Source organism: Lynx canadensis, chromosome C2 (genome assembly GCF_007474595.2).
Source record: "Lynx canadensis isolate LIC74 chromosome C2, mLynCan4.pri.v2, whole genome shotgun sequence".
Lineage (NCBI taxonomy): Eukaryota > Metazoa > Chordata > Mammalia > Carnivora > Felidae > Lynx > Lynx canadensis.
Genome location: NC_044311.2, coordinates 92,424,228 through 92,445,316, shown reverse-complemented (window position 1 = coordinate 92,445,316; position 21,089 = coordinate 92,424,228). Strand labels below are relative to the sequence as shown.

At 36.7% G+C, this 21,089-nt stretch overlaps 1 protein-coding gene and 1 pseudogene across 1 annotated transcript in view; one reads left to right on the top strand and one right to left on the bottom strand.

The window, feature by feature from the left end:
- The window catches only part of RABL3 (RAB, member of RAS oncogene family like 3), a 37,521-nt gene that overhangs the window by 7,645 nt on the left and 8,787 nt on the right, over positions 1 to 21,089 (bottom strand). The window contains exons 3-6 of the mRNA XM_030329516.2: positions 11,723 to 11,852; positions 8,058 to 8,172; positions 4,578 to 4,728; positions 103 to 174 (exon numbers count right to left, since the gene is read on the bottom strand). Of these exons, the coding sequence (XP_030185376.1) occupies positions 103 to 174; positions 4,578 to 4,728; positions 8,058 to 8,172; positions 11,723 to 11,852 (468 nt within the window). The remainder of the gene's footprint in view (positions 1 to 102; positions 175 to 4,577; positions 4,729 to 8,057; positions 8,173 to 11,722; positions 11,853 to 21,089) is intronic.
- On the top strand, positions 18,443 to 19,431 carry LOC115523452 (annotated as a pseudogene).

Here is a 21,089-nt window from a genome sequence, read left to right as displayed (position 1 = left end):
AAGTTCAGGATGAAGGAATAAAAGGGCAAAGCATTCTCCAAAAACTTTAAACTCTCATAATATATAAATTAAGTTTAAAAATAACTTAATTGAAGCTATTACCTTATCAAAAAACCTACTGAGCTTGACAGCATTGGAAGAACCTGCAGCTAGGTACCGTGGATTTGTGCAATCCTAGAAGATAAAACATAAGATCCACATATGTCAGGAAACATCAGCTTCTTGTTAGTCACTACTGTTCCTGTTGCACTTTTCTATAGTAAAATGTTAGGCATAACACTCTCATGAAATATTCAAGTAATTTTCAAATTACAATGCACAAAGCTAAGCGGAAAGTGCTAAAGGAAGATAAGGGCGCTTTTTGTCATTTATGCTATATAGAGCACACTGAACCAATGTATTCACCATCAAATAATTCATAAAGGAAAAGAGGATTGCTAATCTTACTTATAAGAAAACCAAGACACTAATCATGTGACCTACCTACATTTACCCTAAAAGCAGAAATAGAGCCAATAAAAACAGCACTTCATTTTTTAGTACGAGTTACTCAACAGCATCATCTAATCAAGTAGTATATAGTTCATACACAAAGCGGGAATCATGAAAACAGGAGTTAGAGGAGCAAAGAACAAACAAAACAGTTGCCAGGGATTTCTCACTCATTGAATGCAAAGTACTACATCTCTTGGTAAGCCATAAAGATAATAATAAACAATAAATATATTTTTTGATAATAAAAAATAAACAGTAGGTTTATTATTAAGTAACAATCTATTACTATTTAACAGGATTTTGATAAATAGGAAAAAAAATGGGGCCCAGAAGAGACAAAACAATTTGGAACATTACAGTGAAATAACTAGTAAATTACAATAATCAGTAAAGATCTCAGAAGGTTTATTATTCTTTTCCTGGAATTCCAGTGTCAAGCTGCCTTTGCTTGTCATCATTAACTTGCCACCTCAAGAGATAGAGCACTTTGATTTTTACCTCAAATGCCACCTAAGGCCAAACTATAAGGGTATCAGACAGGCTCCTTTACAAAAATGGCATTTGTCTTTCAGTTGTAGATGGTCTATGTCCCTTGGGCAATTACTGCAATTACTGTTGCATTTATTGTGTTTTGTATGTAATCTCTAAACCCACATGATTCCTTTGTAGTAAACTGTGTAATAATCACCTCTTTCACTCATATATAACACTTCAAGACTCACATTTTTCATTTTGGCTGGAAACTATAATGCATTTTCCAAAACCACACCAAAAAAGAGACTATAACAAGCTTTTCAAAAATCATAGAGTACTACAAAAACCAGTAAATTAGCCAGCAAGTTTTGAATCTGAATATCTGTCCCAACATTTCTAGACTGTGTAGCATTGGTTAGGTTACTAAGCCTTTCAACTTGAGCTTACTAATTTGTGAAATGAAGATAACATAACAATACTTACCCCACAGGATTTTTGTGAAAGTTATATAAGATAATGCATGTCTGGCACATACATAGCAGATACTGAAATATTAATTCTCTCTTCATTCTAAGAAAATGCTATCGGATTGAATTTTCAGGCACAAAAGCACCTAACATAATGAACGTTAATTCCATGTATGGGGTAAAGAGACTGAAACATCATCGTGGAAACTGTTGTACTTGAAAAAATGTATAAACACATTTATACAGCAGTTGGGGCATATGAGACACAAACAAACCTTAGGTAGACTTATGTTAGACATGTTTTCCAAAATGGATATTGATTACATAGTCATCACAATGTCAAAAGACTTCAGAGATGATTCAAGATAGAGCTATAGTGCTAAATACAAAAACTAAATCAAACAGCAAACAAAGCTTAATTCTAAGGCTCACGGTTTTACATTGACCGGGCTAGAGAAACCCTATGATTTTAGGATGCCAATTTTAGAGTTGAAAGAGCCATCTGCCATTGATCATGGCTGGGGGCAAATACCAAAGATTAATAGCTTTAAAATAGCTTGTCAAAACTTGAGAAAGGAAGGGAAGGAAACTAGGGAAGATGCTTCAATATAATCACTTTGAAGTAAACACATAACAGAGAAAATCTGTCCTAGACACAATAAGCCTAACAGGATTTTAAAAAATAAGTAATCATTTCCCTTTTTATAATTTAAACCAATTTACTTTTTTTCAGGCACAAGATAGTAACTTTGATTCCACCTTTGATATATACATTTACGTTGATTCTTACTTTTTAAAACAGTTTTAAGTGAATTCAATATTGTAACTAATATTGTTACATTACATTTTTACTTGAGGCTTAATATCTACTTGCTGAGTCTTTCTGACTGCTATCTCTTTTTGAAACTCCTATCAAATTTTCCTCCTCATTTTTCTGCCCTGAATCCTCAAAACCCTCTTGTTTCTGTTGTATTCTTGAAGCTGTACATTGATAACAGGGCAAAAGTATGCTGTATGTGAACTCTGTGGAGATCATGTATGCCAAAGTACCACCACTTGAGTACATTTATAACTTGTTAACAATTAAAAGATGGTGCTGCCTTTGCAAGTAAAGTAGGAAAAATACATACCTGGGTGATTGTCACAAAAACCCACAGGCACTACAAACAGATAGATTCCAAAATATATGGAAAGTAATTACTGGACCAAATTAAGTATATTCAATGGCAAATTTCCCACTGGAAATAATGTTGAAACAAAGTAACTTCAACACTTCTGCAACAAGGACATTATATATCCTCTATAGCAGAAATCCTCTGAAATATCATGGTCCAGTTCAACTAGCTGGGGCATTGACAGTGACTATTCCATGGTGGCAGGTGAGAAAAATAAGGCACCCCACCACAAAGCAGAATGTAAAAATAACAGAATGGCAGGCAGAAGTGGATTCAGTTATGGGGTAGAGGTTGGTTTGAACCAACCAGTGTTCACAACTGTTGATTTGGAGTAAGGGCATCAGAATGACCTGAGTCATTAGCTAAAACTATAGAGCCCTGGTCCTCCTGTCAGATATTATGAATAAAAAGCTCCAGTGGTGGAACACTTATTCAAATTTTTTCACAGCTACATTGATAGTATAAATATATAGTCAGGTTTGGGTAATTAGTGAGTTAGATGATTTCTAAGAGCTTTTTCAGTTCCAAGATTCTAAACGTTAGTTGGAGAATAATTAAGTGGAAGATAGGCTCAATTGCAGAGCACTGGCTCTGGAGTCAGAGTGCCTGGTTTGACCTGTCTGTATAACCACGGCCTAGTTACCTCTCTCTGGTTCTAATATTCATCTTTAGAATGGAGTTAATTACAGTACCTACCTTACAGTGTTGATGTGAAGACAAACATGAGATAATGTACATAAAACACTAGAACGGTACGTGGCATGTAATAAATGCTCAGTAAATTACAGTCATTATTATTTAAAAAAATTTTTTTAATGTTTATTTATTTATTTATTTATTTTTTTTTTAAATTTTTTTTTTCAACGTTTATTTATTTTTGGGACAGAGAGAGACAGAGCATGAACGGGCGAGGGGCAGAGAGAGAGAGGGAGACACAGAATCGGAAACAGGCTCCAGGCTCTGAGCCATCAGCCCAGAGCCCGACGCGGGGCTCGAACTCACGGACCGCGAGATTGTGACCTGGCTGAAGTCGGACGCTTAACCGACTGCGCCACCCAGGCGCCCCTTATTTATTTTTGAGAGAGAGACAGAAACAAGGTGAGCAGGGGTGGGTCAGAGAGAGAGGGAGACAGAATCCAAAGCAGGCTCCAGGCTCTGAGCTGTCAGCACAGAGCCCAACGCAGGGCTTGAACTCCTGAACTACAAGATTATGACCTGAGCCAAAGTCAGACACTTAACCAACTGAGCTACTCAGGAGCCCCTAGTCATTAGTATTATTAAACCACAACTAGCACCATATGTCTGGAATTGCCAGTGCACTGAATATGTTGCAGAAATCCTACTTGTGAACAATGACATATAAACCATGACTGAAGCTGCTGGCCAGGATTCTTCTCTGGGCAACATTATCTGGCTTATGTGAAAACTTCTCTTAGCCTTTTTAGCATCCAGTTCAAACTGAGCTAAATTTTCTCAGGAAGAAACTCAGTGCTCTGTATACATACAAGTTTGTATTAATTACTGCTCATGAAGCACTCCTAGTTTACACAGTTTGTAGTTTTCTCCTTTATCTATTTCTATGCTCTTGAAGTTAAAGTCTGTAGTTTAAGAAGCTGAGAGGCTTTTCTAAAGCAAGAATAATCAAGATGTCAGTGACCTTTGTTACCTTAATTTAATTATTTTGATTTTGGTATGATCTTAAAAAATCTTTTCAAGAAAAAGCCCAGGGTTTACATTATTCATAGAACAAAGTTTGAACATTCCCACAGATCAGCATATAAGAAGGTTGAGTTGACTGTTCCCTATCTGACAGTCTATGTTGATTCCAATTTTCACTACATATTGGATCAGAACCCAAATGACTGATAGTAAGTATAAAGCTTCTTTCATGAGAATATATGACCTAAGTCTTCAATTTTGGCTTTGCCTAACGATAACACAAAAATGCATGAGTGAAAACACATACCAGGTTAATTTCTTCTGCATTGAAATCCTCAGCTAGGAAAGCAGTCCTAGTTAAAACTTCATGGCGCTTGGCTTCATGAATCTGATCCAGTTTAGTCCCTATTACCAACAGAGGGATTTGGTTGTCAGCAAACTGTTCCCGGTCATAATCCCTGTAATGAATAATAATGAAGAGGTGAATAGAATTTACCCTTCTGATGTAGATGTGTAATGTTTAAATGTAAGTAGCTTACACTATTTTACTGAGATTTCACTGACTCTCGCTTACCCATCACCTATAAACCTACTTTTCTCCCAATTTCTTCCAAATACTTATTCATTTATCAATCCATCCTCACCATCTATAGAGTTCCAACTATTCATCTAACTACTCAAATTTTGTTTCCATGAATCTTTATACACTACTTGAATAACTGAATGTCCACCAGGTATATGAAAGTAGGTTAACTTGACCTCTCCCAAAGTTCTGTATTCTCAGGCTAACAGCTCAGGAATTTTTCTAGGTAGATGCACAGAGTGAATTCAAACCTCAATGGAATGAAAATGCAAGAACCTAGCATGGCACTCAAACCTTTGCCAGAGGGGAAAATGACAAGCTTCTGGGCATGCATAAGCTCTATACCTACCATACATATTTTTGTCTATGAATAGTAAAGAAAAATAGATCATTTCAGGAAAATAAGAAACAAGGGTGCTGAAGGCCAGAAAAATTGACCACAGATGATGCTATGCCTGGGACAAGATGGATTCAACAAATGGAAAAGGAAAAGAAACAGCTGAAATGCAAAACGAAAAGTAAAAGGAAAGAATTAAAAGCCAAATAGTTGTTTGTGCTGACACAAGAGTCATGGGAAAGAGAGAACAGACAATATGGATCACTCATGGTTAGTGGTCTTGGGTGACTGGCTATTACAATCCTTTTTTTCTTTTTTTTTTCAATTTTTACCCAAAGGACAGAGTGGTGTTCCTTCTATTACTGAAAGGAATTTAGAGCCAATGTTGTTCAATTAATTTAAATTCTATTCACATATGAGAAATAAAACAGACTTGGATTCCTGACATGTTACAAGCTCAATTTACAATAGTCAGCAAAATCTGGTTGCAGACACTTTATGACAGCAAATCAATATTGCACAATACAATCAATACAACCCAGTTGAGCCTAGCTTTTCTTCTTCCTTTGACATTATTTGTCTTTCTCTTTAAATAATCTAAACTGGGGGTGTATAGTGTGTGTGTGCAAAATTACCACATCTTTTCGCCCTTCACAATAATCTTACAGTGCTTCAGTTACCACCTAGCCTTGGAACACAAGTGTTTTCAACTATGTAGCCTGCCATTCCTTAAAAATATTATCGTTGTATTTACTGCATCAAGCCAATAATAGCTTGAGTTCAAGGCCTTTGATTTTCTTACCAACACTGACATTGATTTAGGAGACATAGCCCAAAATTGAAATCTGGTTTATTACAGAATAAAATTTTCAGAGTGTCCTCCTTTAGGAGTATTTCTGATACTAACTCTGGCTCACATACAAACTTTTGTATGTATTTTATCAGTCATCATTTTTGATAGACATCTATCTCTGTCACTTGCAGTCTTGTATAATCTTTGTACATTAACAAATACTTGTACATATAACATAACATACATACATCGCACATAATATATATGTTGTGCATCAACATATACATGTATTCTATATGTAACATAACATATGTATGGTGCCATATACATTTAACTTATTCTCTTGTTTCTCTTTTTAGCTTTTCTTTTTATTCGCTTTTTCATTGAATCTTATATTCAATTTGAAATTTGATCTTGAAACCTCTTTTTTTAAAAAAAAAAAAACATTAGATAAAAAACAGATGGGGAATTTTATCATGGATGGATACGGCTGGTAACAAGTCAACATCACAAAGAGACAGACAACCAGGTACTGTAATTATATGTATAATACCACTTAGGCAAAAACAAAAAACAAAAACCCCTGCATCTTTTAGACCATCTTTTTATATTTAACTATCATTTTATTTTATTTTCTTTTATTTTTATTAAAAAAATTTTTTTTTTCAACGTTTATTTATTTTTGGGACAGAGAGAGACAGAGCATGAACGGGGGAGGGGCAGAGAGAGAGGGAGACACAGAATCAGAAACAGGCTCCAGGCTCTGAGCCATCAGCCCAGAGCCTGATGCGGGGCTCGAACTCACGGACCGCGAGATCGTGACCTGGCTGAAGTCGGAGGCTTAACCGACTGCGCCACCCAGGCGCCCCTTAACTATCATTTTAGCGAAGATTTAGGATTCAGAAAAACAAGGTAAACAGACATTACACGGATATAGTCAGCAAAATCCAGAATACAAGAAACTCTACAGGACAAGCAAACTATCTTTCACAGACAAACTGCCAGAGTGCAAAAGAAAAAAAAAGGGGGGGGGGGAAGGGGAATGTAAGATTAAAAGGTACTTAACAAACAAAATACAATGAAGAGATCTTATCTAGATACTATTTTGAGCAAATCAACATTTATGAGACATATGGGGAATTAAAATAATATTTAATAGTAAGGAATCATTATTAAATTTTATGTGGAACAATTATATTTTGGTTATATTAAAAAAGTCCTTATCATTTAAAGTTATACACAGAAGTATATATAGACGATATGATACAATGTCTAGAATTTGCTTTGAAAAATAAATGGAGAGACATACTGTGTTCATGGATTGAAACATGCAACAAAATTTCTTTCCAATTTGATTTATAGATTAAATGCAATTCAATCAAAATCCAAGCTGAATTTTTGTCAATATAGAAAGTTGGTTTCAAATTTATATGGAAAAGCAAATGAACTAGAAGAGCTAACCAATTCTGAAAAAGGAACCACATTATATACTTTTAAGACTTACTATAATGTTACAATAACGAAGACAATGTCATATTGGTGAAGGGACAGACACACAGACCAATTGTACAGAATCAGAGAGTCTTGAAATAGAACCATATAAATATGGTCAACTGATTTTTGGCAAAGGAGTAAAAGCCATTCAACGGAGAAAGGATAATCTTTTGAACCAATGGTGTTGGAAAAACCGGATATTCATATACAAAAGTCAACCTCAATCAAAACCCCACACGTCATAACTTATTCAAACCAGGTCACAGATCTAAAGATAAACTTTCAACAACAAAGTTTCTAAAAGAAACAGGAGAAAACCTGTATAATCTGAGATTAGGCAAAGAGTTGTTAAGACTTGATACCCAAAGCACAATATGTAAAAGAAAAAATTGAGAAATCAGACTGCATCAAGACGAAAAACTAATGCTTGAAAGATAACTGGTAAGAGAATAAAAAGACAATCTATAGACGGAGAGAAAAAAAATTTCGAATCAGACATCTTACAAAGTGTTATTGTGTTAGGTATATTCCTGTGATTGCTGTAACATTTCACACTAAAAGTGAAGTAATCTGGGCTTACCCATTTGTTACCAACACTCCAGTTGGCACCAAATCCCTGTTGAGAGCTTCCAATGACCAACGATACAAGTTTTGGGATGACTTCTTATTTGTTAAGTCATGTACTAAAATAATACCTAAAATAATCAAAGAAACTCATGTCAATACTCCAACAATTTCTCTTCACTTTACAACTGGCAAAGTGAGGATAAGTAAATACAAGGTTGCTGAATAAACCTAGCATTCTAGGATGATTAACAAACACAGGCACAATTAATTTAAAATTTGCTCTACAAATTTCTACAAATCATTAATAACAAAATTTTCTTTGTCAGTTATATAACCCTTTTTAATTCTATAGGGGCTGGCAAAATGTCAGTAAACTTTTAGAATGTCTTTTCTGCTTTTCTTTATTAAACACTTGATGAGTGCTTCTTCTGCCTGGTCCTAACTATAGAACTACCTCATCAATGAAAGGAATCAAAACTATTTCAAGTATTTAAGAAATTATATTCCTACAAAAGCTAATTGTTTCGGCACTGTGCATAGTACTGTCATAGATATCACACATACACCACTACTTAATAAAATATTAAATAATAAAAATTTATTAAAAATATATTTATTTAATTTGATATAATTGCTATTTTGCAGCTGACAAAATGTAAATCACCTGAGCCTAATTAACTCAAAAGTCTAATCTTTTAGTTCTTTGAATTAATGACTAGCTATGAAAGCTTGATATCTATGAGATACTTAGTTAATAGAGCAAAAGAACTATGTCACTAGAAGAAGGTAGGAAAAGCCAGTCAAAAAGTATGAATAGTAGAAAATAGGTGGACTTCTGAGAGATTGAGAAAAATAACAAAATGTAATGAGGTTCAGAAATACAATTAAATAGAATCAGGTATAGCAGACAAAAATGCAGAGCAGGTAGACAAAAGAGGAAAATGCATAGTAGAGTTTAGAGTATCATCATGTGGTTAGAAGACTACAGATTTTCAAACCCTCAACCATTTCCTATGTTACCTAGATTCTACTATGAAGAGATGATGTGAAATTGATGATTCCTCTGTCTTCAAGATGTGAGATATGTCAATTTGAAAAAGAAGGGCAGAAAAGTTAGAACTATTTGGCTTCTCCGATTTTTACAGACATTTGTGCAAATAAGGTGCTTGTGCAAGTTACAGCTTGCTCAGATAAATCTGTATCCTCCTGGCATCTGGAACAAATAGAGAAATACAGATCTGACACTTGCCCTGTATTCAATTGTACTCACTCTACTTTCCTCAATAATGGGTTCTATTAGGCATTAAGGACACATGATACAGGATAGATTTAAAAAGAGCTACCATTAAAGAATATAGCTAATATCTACTCAGCACTTATATGCTACACGTTGTGCCTTATATGTGTTCTCTAATTTGATTTCAGAACATCCCTCATGTTAGGTAAGAATTATCATCTTCATTGTACACGTGTGGAAACTAAAGCTCAGAGAGGCTGAGCAACTTGCTCTAAATCACATGGTAAGTGAGTTAGGCAGAATTTGAACTCAGGTAATCTAACAGCAAAAGATTGGGGGAAAGCAGAATTAAGTCACAGGAGTGGCTTTTTCTCCTCTCCCTAACTTCCCAGATATAAATCTCAAAAAATTATGGGTGAGGCTTTTGGTTGGGAGATGCAAGGATTACAAAGGCCTAGATGAGCTATTAGCTGAATAGGGAGGAGTTTATTTTTGGAGGCTCTCTCTTTAAGGCTTTTGAGCTTTTAAGGACATTTGAGCACCCTTTTTCTTTATTTTCCAATGAGCTGAAAGTTCTTTCTTGGTAGATTATGGGCTATAAGGGCCACAGTGGAGCCCAAAGGAAAGAAGTCGGTGTGACAGTTAATCAGAATATGTTCTAACCTTCAAAAGGGGCACAGACACTTTACAGGTTTCCTTCAGGGACCACCAGCCTAGTTCATCACAGTGGGAGAAAGGTAGGGTTTGAGGGAAGAAAGTAACTGTTAAGAGTAAAGACTGTGCATTTGAATGGAGTGATCCTTCTGCTCTGTTTCTTGAGAAACCAAGGATGGTAGACGGAGTAAAGAACCTTCAGTGCTTCTACTAAGAGAAATGTTCCAGAGCTAAGGTGAAAGACCATAAAAATTGGCCTTTCTTAACAGGGATTTCTTTTTAAACTTTAAGAAAGAGGAATATATCTCAGTTTTGTCATATATGCAAATTAACATAATATATATTATTAACATAATATATATGCAACTATTTCAATAATATTCAAGGAAGAGACAAATCACTAATGAATAGTAGGTATAAAAAAGATAAATAAATATGGATTTAGATGGACTTCTTCAGCACTTAGTAAGTTCACAACTCAGAACTCCATAAAGTTTCTAGGATTTAAATGGTCTTTATTATGTATTTATAATTTTGATCTTAACTCTTTCTCAAAAAGATCTAAACGGCAAAAGTGTCGTATATCCAAACCTGCTTTGCCAGATCAGAGTGGTAGCAACTTTGTCAAGTCATTTGATTGATATAATCCAAGTTTATCACTTGATTCTAGATCTAAACCAGGCCTCATTTCCTTCTCTTCTGTTCTCTAAGAAGTCACTGAACACTACACCAGTCTTACCTTGCTGTTTTTCTCATTTATATACATTCTATTAATATATGCCATTATCATGTATTTTCTTGCATGACAATATCATATATTAGTGTCACCATCTTGTAACTGTTTTGTTCCATTTATGAATGTTTTGTTTCTTCAAATAGATTGTGACACTTCAGGTCTGAACGAACACAACTCATCCTGTATTTTATAGTATGTATTCAATGGCCATCTCTACTTCTTGTTGTAGTATCCACAACACCTTATGATATGGGAAGATAAGATATTGAAAGGGGGCTATAAGAACGAAGAAGGTACTGAATAATTGCAATGTTTACCTAATATTGAATGTGATCTAAGCATAGTATAAATGAGGTGCAATTAAGAGCTAAGCATCTACCAGAAGGAAAAGGGTGAGATGGCAAATCTTTTTTTTCTTAATTTTTTCTTTAATGTTTATTTATTTTTGAGAGAGAGAGAGGGAGAGACAGAACATGAACAGGGGAGGAGCACAGAGATAGGGACAGAGAATCAGAAGCAGGCTCCAGGCTCTGAGCTGTCAGCACAGAGCCCAACATGGGGCTCAAACTCACAAACTGTGAGACCATGACCTGAGCCGAAGTCAGACACTTAACTGACTGAGCCACCCAGGTGCCCCGTGAAACACCAAATCTTGTACATCAAAGACAAGTTGGGATTATATTTCACAGTAAAAGAAAAAAAAAAGTGCTTTAAAAAAATGAACTAAGAAAGGGGCAGAAGAAAAAAAAACTCTATAGGTAAATTATAGCTCTCAGTGGTTTAGTCCCTTGACACAGTAGGTGCTTTGTGAATTCCAGTTATGTCCTCGATTATACACCTCCACCTGGAAGTCTGCTCCAGGTATCTCTCTCTCTCAAAAATAAATAAACATTAAGAAAAAAATAAAATGTGATATGCAGACTTAAAGAGCTGTCAGTACATTAGATCTTCCTTAAAATAAGATGTGTCTAGCATCCCATAGCATATTCTATTATCTGATTATCTGTACTCCTAGACCATTAATATATAGAAGAAATAAAAAATGCTTTACCATTTACAGAGTTGTAGAACACTGCTCTTGTGCTTTTCACACTGCTGGCACTGCCCACAGAGCCTCCAACATCCCATAATTCTATATAGTAGGTCTTCTCTTCTGGGGTTCCTTCTTTGTAGTCATGAACCTAACAAATCAATCCATCAAAATAATTATTATAACCACTAAAGACACTAGGAGCACCCTCATTCCAGTTTAAAGCACTGGACATTCCATTTCAGCATGGCTCTTTCGTATCATTCTCATACCACCTCTCTCTGATCACCACCTGTCTTTCAAGAGTCCTCCCTCTAATACTCTCTCATACAACAATCCTAACATTTACAGCTCTCCCTCCATTTCCAAATCTTCACTTCCTGTGGATAAATGCCATAATTCATCACTTCAGTCACTCCTTTGCCCCTCTCTTGCACTGTGTTCATCTGACCAAATTCCAACCTTGACTATATCCACCTTTTCTCCAATTCCATGCCTGTAACCCAGCTTAGCTGAATGTGAAACTCAGAAAAATACACATTCAAGCTGACTGGATTCATTTTAAATTCCAGTCTACCTTTGGGGCTGCCCTTTAATAAGTTTCATAGTCCATTTTCTCTTTTCCTTTCCTAGATAACTATTTCACAATTTCTCTTCTTTTTCAAATTTCCAAAATCTCTTCCCTATCCTTAAGAACAGGTAAGAACCTTGCTTCTTGAGACAGAAGCAATCGGAAGAGAATTTCGACAGCCTGTTCTTCACATATCTATCCACCTCCCCGCATCTGTGCCCATATAATCTGCTTTTCCTCCAGCCATTACAGAGAAACTCTGTGTCCCCAAGGCCAAATCCCCTTCTTCTTTATGCCTGAGATCCTATGTCCCTTTTCTTATCAAAGGTGTAGCTCTATCAATTCTCCTTTTTTATCATCAAATATTCCCTCTCTGTTGAATAAGTCCTATCAGCATACAAACATGCCATAATTTTTCCCATCTTAAAATAAGCTTCTCTTGAACTCAAGTCCTCTTCCAGCTACCATACCACTTCTCTATTCCATTTTACAGCAAAAGTTCTCCAGAGAGGTGTCTATTCTCAAGTCTCTAATTCTTTTCCTTACATTCATTCTCTTTTGAACTCATTCCTGTCACACTTGTGCACCAATCACTCCACTAAAACATTCCTTATCAAGGTCACCAATGGCTTCCACATTGCTAAATCCAATGATCAACGAATGAGCAGTTTTCATCTTACCTTCCCAACTGATACAAATAATTACTCTTCGGCTTTGCAGTACATAGCTTCCAGGTTATTGCGCTCTCCTGGTTTTCTTCCCATTTCACTGGCTAATCCTTTTCAGTCTCCATTGGGGTGATCTTTACCTCCCTAATTGTTGGAGCATCCCAAGGTTTAGTTCTTGGATCTCTTTTCTTTATCAATACTGGCTCTCTTGACAACTTCATTTAATCTTATGATTTTAAATGTCATTATTATGTTGATGAATTCCAAATTTATATCCATCCTGGACTAGTCCCTTGAACTTCAGGCTACCATATCCACTAGACTACAATTTGGATGTCTAACAGGCACCTCAAATTTAACATATCTGAAAATAATTTCCTGATCTTCCTCTTAAGACTATTCTTCTCCCAGTAAAAGGCAATTCCATCCTTCCCATTACTCAAAGGACCAAAAACTTAAGAGTGATCTTTAACTCATTTCATACTGCATATCTGATTTGTCAGAAAATCCTATTGCTTTTGTCTTAAAAATATATCAAAAATCAGTTCATTTCTCACCATCTCCACTATTAGCATCCAGGTCAAAGCCTTGATCCATCTCTTTGCCTGAATTAATGCAATCATCTCCTAAATGATCTCCCCACTACAGCCTTGCCTACTCATTTCTCCCCCTTTTGCACCCCTCTTCCCATTTGTTTTTCATATAGTAATTAGCATGATCCTTTTAAATACAAGTTAGATCACATCCCCTTCTGCTAAAAACCCTCTAGGAGACATTCTTAGAGTAAACTCTAAAGTCTCTCCTTCCTCAGGAGCACCTAGGTGGCTTAGTTGGTTAAGCATCAATCTTCAGCGTAGGTCATGACCTCACAGTTTGTGAGTTTGAGCCCCATGTCGGGCTCTGTGCTGATGCTCAGAACCTGGAGCCTGCTTCAGATTCTGTGTCTCCCTCTCTCTGTGCCTCCTCCACTCACACTCTGTGTCTCTCTCTCTCTCCTTTTCTCTCAAAAATAAACATTAATAAAAAAAATAAAGTCTCTCCCTTTCTCATGATCTAGACTCTACAGCCATTTATTGACTATACTATATAACTATTCAGAAATAGATTCTGATATATGGGAACTATATGTATTAGAATATAGCTAAGAGCCAGATTATAGTGTGGTGGTTGGGAGGTGTGCATCAGAATCTTCCAAGAATTTTTAAAAAAATATATGTTCCAACAAAAGGAAATATAAGCAAGTGGAACTACATCAAATGAAAGAGCTTCTACACAGCAAAGGAAACCATCAAAAAAGTGAAAAGGCAATCTATGGAATGGGAGAAAATACATGCCAATCATATATCTGATAGGGGTTAATGTCCAAAATATATAAGAACGCACACAACTAAATAGCAAAAAAACAAGCAATCTGATTTAAATAGATCAAAGGAACTGAAGAGACATTTTTCCAAAAAAAGACATACAATGGCCAACAAGTACATGAATAAGTCCTCGACATCACTAATCAGGGAAATACAAATCAAAAACTACAATGAGGTATCACCTCACACCCGTTAGAATGGCTGTCATAAAAAAGACAAGAGATCAGGTGCCTGGGTGGCTCAATTAGTTAAGCATCTGACTACTGACTTTGGCTCAGGTCATGATCTCAAGGTTCGTGGGTTTGAGCCCCATGTCCGGCTCTGCACTGACAGTGTGGAGCCTGCCTGGGATTCTCTCTCTCTCTCTCTCTCTCTCTCTCTCTCTCTCTGCCGCTCTCTTGATCTTTCTCTCAAAATAAATTAAAAAAAAATTTAAAAACAAAAAAAGATAAGAGATAACAAGTGTGGGCAAGGATGTGGATGAAAAAAAGCTCTTGTGCACTGCTGGTAGGAATGTATATTAGTACGACGACTATGAAAAACAGTATGGAAGTTCCTTAAAAAATTAAAAATAAAACTAAACTACCACATAATCCAGTAATCCCACTTCTGGGGATTTATTCAAAAGAAATGAAAACAGGATATTGAAGAGATATCTGGACTCTCATGTTCACTGCACAATAGCCAAGGTATGAAAACAATCTAAGTGCATGTCAATCAATGGATGATTGATAAAGAAGATATGGTGTGTACATACACATACATAGACACTGGAATATTATTCAGCCAGGAGGAAAGGAAATCCTGCTGTTTGCAAATACATGGATGGGCCTCAAGGGAATTACGCTAAGTGAAAAGAGTCAGATAAAGACAAATCGTGCATGGCACTACTTACATGTGGAATCTAAATAAAAAGTCAAACTTCTAGAAACAGACAGTAGAAATGTAGTTGCCAGGAGTTGGGAATGGGTAAAGATTGGGAAAAAGGTACAGAGTTTATAAGATGAATAGATCTTAGGATCTAATTTAAAACATGGTAACTATAATTGATAACTTTGTATTATATAACTGAAATAAGCTAAGAGAGTAGAACTTAAATGTTCCAAATAAATACATAAATAAATAAGTGAGCAAGTACGTGACAGATGTGTTAACTACGTAGATGAGAAGAATCGTTTCATGATGTCTATCAAATCACCAACGATATACACTTTAAATATCTTACAATTTTATGTGTTAATTATACCTCGGTAACAATGAAAAAAAAAAAGAGAGAGAAAAAAGTCCTTAAAGAAAAAAAAAAAAAAGAATAAGCCAGACTTACTGAATCAGGACCTTTGGGATTTAGCTCATGCATAATTTGAACCATTCTCCAAATGATTTTGCCATAACCCCTAGTTAAGAACTGCTGATTTTATAAAATGGAACTATTTTGGTTATCAGGAGGCCTAGATTATACTCTTGATTGCCACTGATTATCACTGATATTTTTGATCCTCAGTTTCTTTGCCTATAAAATGAAGTTGTATTATATACACTTAGTGGCTGTGAAATAATAAAAAGCAAGATAGCTAAGTGGTTAAAAATAGATGTCATAAAATGTACTAAAACTCATATATTTAACAGAATGCATCACACTTTTTACTTATTCACGTATTTTTGTCCAAATACTTTTAAGGAAAAATTTAAGTAAGATACTCTACATACCGTCACATTGACAAGAGAAGACCATTATCAGATTGACAACAAAGAGGATAGGACAAAAAAATGAGAATAACAAAATCATAGCAGTTGTGCAGCCCTGTGGATGATGAAAATTACTCCTGTATATTGTGATAAAAGGTATCACTATTTTGCTGTATGGTGAAAGAACTGATAATATGTGATCATGCTAAGTCATCAATAAAAAAGTTAAACTAGGGGCATCGGTGGATTACCAGTGAAGCATCCAACTTTTTATTTTGGCTCAGGTCATGATCTCATGGTTCATGAGACTGAGCCCCGCATTGGGCTCTGCACTGACAGTGGGATTCTCTTGGGATTTTCTCCCTCTCTCTCTCTCTCTCTCTCTCTCTGTCTCTGCTCCTCTCTCTCCACTCTTCCCCTCTCAAAACAAAGAAATAAATAAACATTAAAAGAAAGTTTAACTGTGTGAGATTTGTTTGAAAACACAGGGAAATGTATATTTTATAAATATTTCCAAGCTAAGCCACTGGAAAGGGTCAATTATCTGTTATTGAAAAGCTGCTTCACTTTAGTGAACCTTTCTTGATTCTGCCTCCTTTCCCCATCTAAAACCAACCAGAGCCAGTTAGATACTATATTTGCTCCCATAACACCCTGGTAAGAAGTTATTATCCATCTATCATTTCACTAACCATATTGTATAATTTATCTGTTGATGTATATTCTATTAGACTGTAAGCCTAAGGGAAGAAGTCATGCATTATTCATATTGGTAGACCAAGAAAATAGCATAATACCTGGCACATATTAGATGCTTGGATATGTTTGTTTAAATCAATGAATAAATTCAGAATATTTCATCTTCCAAGGGTTTATTACATTGGATTTCTTATTTGACTGAATTCCAGTGCTTCTCAAGTACAATTCTGAAAATGAACTAAATCAGAACGAATAGAAACCTTGTTAAAAATTAGATTCAAGTTGCATTTTTGATTTCTTAAACAAAAATTAGATTCTTAGACTGTCCCTGAAGCTTCTGGGATGGGGCTCAAAAATCTGTACTTTTACAGACAGATCCCTAGGTCATTCTGACATATAATTAAGTTTGGCAATCAATGCAGGACATCACTTTTTTTCTCTAAAATTATTTCAAATGTCTAATGTTGCCTCCCCTAAAAGACCGTACAGTGACTTCCAAGAATAGCAATCATGTAATACATATGTAGCATGCCCTCTTAGTCTTGCAATGTACTAGGTCTGTTAGCCAGCTTGCTCTGGCTACATATCCTCACTCCCAAGCCACATGGATGTCCTCATCTATACTCTTTCCTACCACAGAATACCTTCCCTAATCAATTCTTTCATTGTCTCCTTCCAGAATTACAAGAGAAGGTACCCTTCTTCCTTTCCAACTTGCTCAACTAATATTTAGCTTAACTTAATTCAAATGGAATGAGTCCTAAGAATTTTAAACCAGTGGCTTATAGTTTGTAGCTATGACATATCTTTCATATGGGTGAGTGGTCTCCAAGGGAAAACTTGACATTACAACAAGTATTGCTCTGGATACAGTAAGTGGTCAATTGGTGCAATGCTAAGAGCCCAGCATGACTGAGAGTAATGGCAAATTATAAGAAATATGTTTTATATTTAAATCAGGTCATCAAGTATCTGATACTTTAAGTCATTAAAGACTTGACAGCTATGCAAGCAAGGGTTTTCTCAAAATGTAGCAACAGTATATGCTGCTAATTAAGTGGGAAAAGGAACCAGACTCCTCAATGCTGCTGTCACTTTGGTACTTCTCATTTACTCACCTTTTGATTTTTTATTAAAAACTATATCAAGACTAAGTACGAAAGGCTTTACCTCATTTGAGGAGTTTACCTATTACTTGTAACTTTTATTTAAATTTTTTTAAGGTTTATTTATTTTTTGATGGAGAGAGAGACAGAGCATAAGTTGGGGAGGGGCAGAGAGAGAGAGGGAGACACAGAATCCAAAACAGGCTCCAGGCTCTGAGCTGTCAGCACAGAGCCAGATGCGGGGCTCAAACCCATTAGCTGTGAGATCATGACCTGAGCTGAAGTCAGATGCCCAACCAACTGAGCCACCCAGGTGCCCCTATTATTTGTAACTTTTATAAAGCATGAAGAGGCTCTCTGCTCTTCCTCCACCCTTTTATTTAAAAAATTTTTTTTAAGTTTATTTATTTATTTATTTATTTTGAGAGAAAGAGAGAGAGAGAGAGAGAGCATGAGCAGGGGAGGGGCAGAGAGAGGGAGAGAGAGAGAACCCCAAGCGGGCTCTGCACAAACTGTAAGATCATGACCTGAGCCGAAACCAGGAGTCAGGCGCTTAACCAATTGAGCCATCCAGGTGCCCCTGCTCTTCCCCCTTTGACAGACAGCCACATCTTCTGATGCAGTGCCAGCCACATCCCTGAGACACAATGGTGAAGCCTGGAGTAAATGGATTTGGCCATATTGGGCGCCTGGTCACCACGGTTCCTTTTAACTCTGGCAAAGTGGATACTGTTGTCATCAATGACCCCTTCGTTGACCTTAACAACATGGACATGTTCCAGTATGATTCCACCCATGGCAAACTCAACAGCACAGTCAAGGCTGAGAATGGGAAACTTGCCATCAATGAAAAGCCTAATTCTGTCTTCTAGGAGCAAGATCTCACTAACATCAAATGGAGTGATGCTGATGCTGAGTATGTTGTGGAGTCCACTGGGTCTTCATCACCATGGAGAAAGCTGGGGCTCACTTGAAGGATAGGGCCAAGAGGGTCATCATCTCTGCCCCTTCTGCTGATGTGCCCAAGTTTGTGATGGGCATGAACCATGAGAAATACGACAACTCCCTCAAGATTGTTAGCAATGCCTCCTGCACCACCAACTACTTTGCACCTCTGGCCAAGGTCATCTGTGACAACTGTGGGATCATGGAGGGACACATGACCATACTGCATGCCATCACTGCCACCCAGAAGACCATGGGTGGTCCCTCTGAGAAGCTGTGGCATGATGGCCACGGGGCTGCACAGAATACCATAATTGCTTCTATTGGCACCACCAAGGCTATGGGTAAGGTCATCCCTGAGCTGAATGGGAAACTCACTGGCATGGCCTTCCATGTCCCTACCCTCAGCGTGTTAGTCATGGATTTGACCTGCCACCTAGAGAAACCTGCCAAACACAATGACATCAAGAAGGTGGGGAAGCAGGGATCAGAGGACCCCTCAAGGGCATCTGGGGCTACACTGAGGACCAGGTTGTCTCCTGCAACTTTAACAGTGACACCCACTCTTCCAATGCTGGGCTGGCATTGCCTTCAATCACCACTTTGTCAAGCTCATTTCCTGGTATGACAATGAATTTGGCTATGGCAATGGGTGGTAGACCTTATGGTCCACATGGGCTCTAAGGAGTAAGAGCTCCCTGGACCACCAGCACCAATGAAAGCAAGAAGAGAGAGGCCCTCAGCTGCTGGGAAGTCCTTGGCCCAACCCATTCCCCAACACACTGAGAATCTTCTGACCTCTATACAGTTTCCATTCCAGACCCCCCAAAGAAGGGGAGGAGTTTGGGGACCCCTACCTTGTCATGTACCATCAAAAAAGTATACTGCCAAACTTGTCTAATTTGCTGCTATACTTCCAATTCCTTGCAGTGTCTGAAACTCGGGAAGCATGTAATATATGTACTAAAGGAACAAATGGATGAATGAAAAATATAAAGGTTACTGCTAATTGCCTCTTCCTTTCTAGTAATCTTATTTTGCCTTTAGCCAAGCTCATTTCCCCTATTTAAAAAAAAGACTGTTGCTTTCCCTTCTATTCTGTACCCATTCACTCCCTTATTTAACCTCTAAACTTTGTGAAAGATGGATTTAAACTTGTCTCTATTTCCTCTTTGCCTACTCACATCATTTGGTTTCTACTACTAACTTTCCATTGCAAGGTTAAAGGTCAAAGGTCAGGATTGACTTCATCATCATCATTTTTTCCCTCTCTCTCAGTTCTTACACCTCTATAGCATTTCATATCAAAACTCATTCTCTCCTTCATGAAATTCTCATCTCCATTTACTCTTGTGGTATTTCATCATCTTGGCTATCTTGTTACCTCTTTGATCAATCTTTCTCTGACCTCTCTTCTCATCTTCAACTCTCCAAATATACCCCAAGGTTTTCTCTCAGGTCTTCTCTTTCTAAATTTGCTTTTTGGAAAAACTCACCATCTCTCACGGTCTGGGATTATATCTATATAGATGAGTCCAATTTAGAATTCTCTCTTAAGCTTCCCTACCTCATCTCTGAATGCCTTCTGGACAGTTTCAGTTGGAGAGCTCATAGATACTTCCCTTCATCATGTCCAGTAGTGAATTTATTATCATTTAGTTCTCTTTCACCTATAATATATATCTCCCTTCTTGAGGAATAGTCAGTCCATTTGTCCATTGTCCAGGCCACCTGTTCAATCATTGACACTCAATATAATTTTCCATTCTTTACAAGCACCTGAACTTTTTCTCTTGAACTGCTATTAACACTTAACCTTCTCTATAAATGTTGTCTATCAGTGCTGTCTCAGAATGTTCGGCAATGATGGAAATGTCCAATACAGTAACCACTGGCAACATGTTACTATTGGGCAGTTCAAATGTTGCTAGTTTGTTTAACTGAGGAACTAAAATTTTAATTTAATTTAATTTAAATTTAAATTGCCACAATTAGTCTAGTGGTTACTGTATTTAACAGCAGAATACTTTTTTCTTAATACCATTCTGGAACATGAGGCAGTACAGAATAGTGCTCAAGAGCACAGGCTCTTGAACCAGACCACCTGGGGTTGAATTCCAACCCATCACTAACTAGCAATGTGACCTTGGACAAGACATTTAACACCTCTGTGCCTCTACTGCTTCATGTATCAAATAGGGGCACTAAGAGCACCTATCTGGAAGGGTTGTTGTGGGAATCACTTGAATTAGTTTGTAAAATCGGTGCTTAGGCAAAGTAAGCCATCATTCAGTACTATTGTTATTTATTTCTTTAAAAAAATTTTTTTTAACATTTATTTATTTTTGA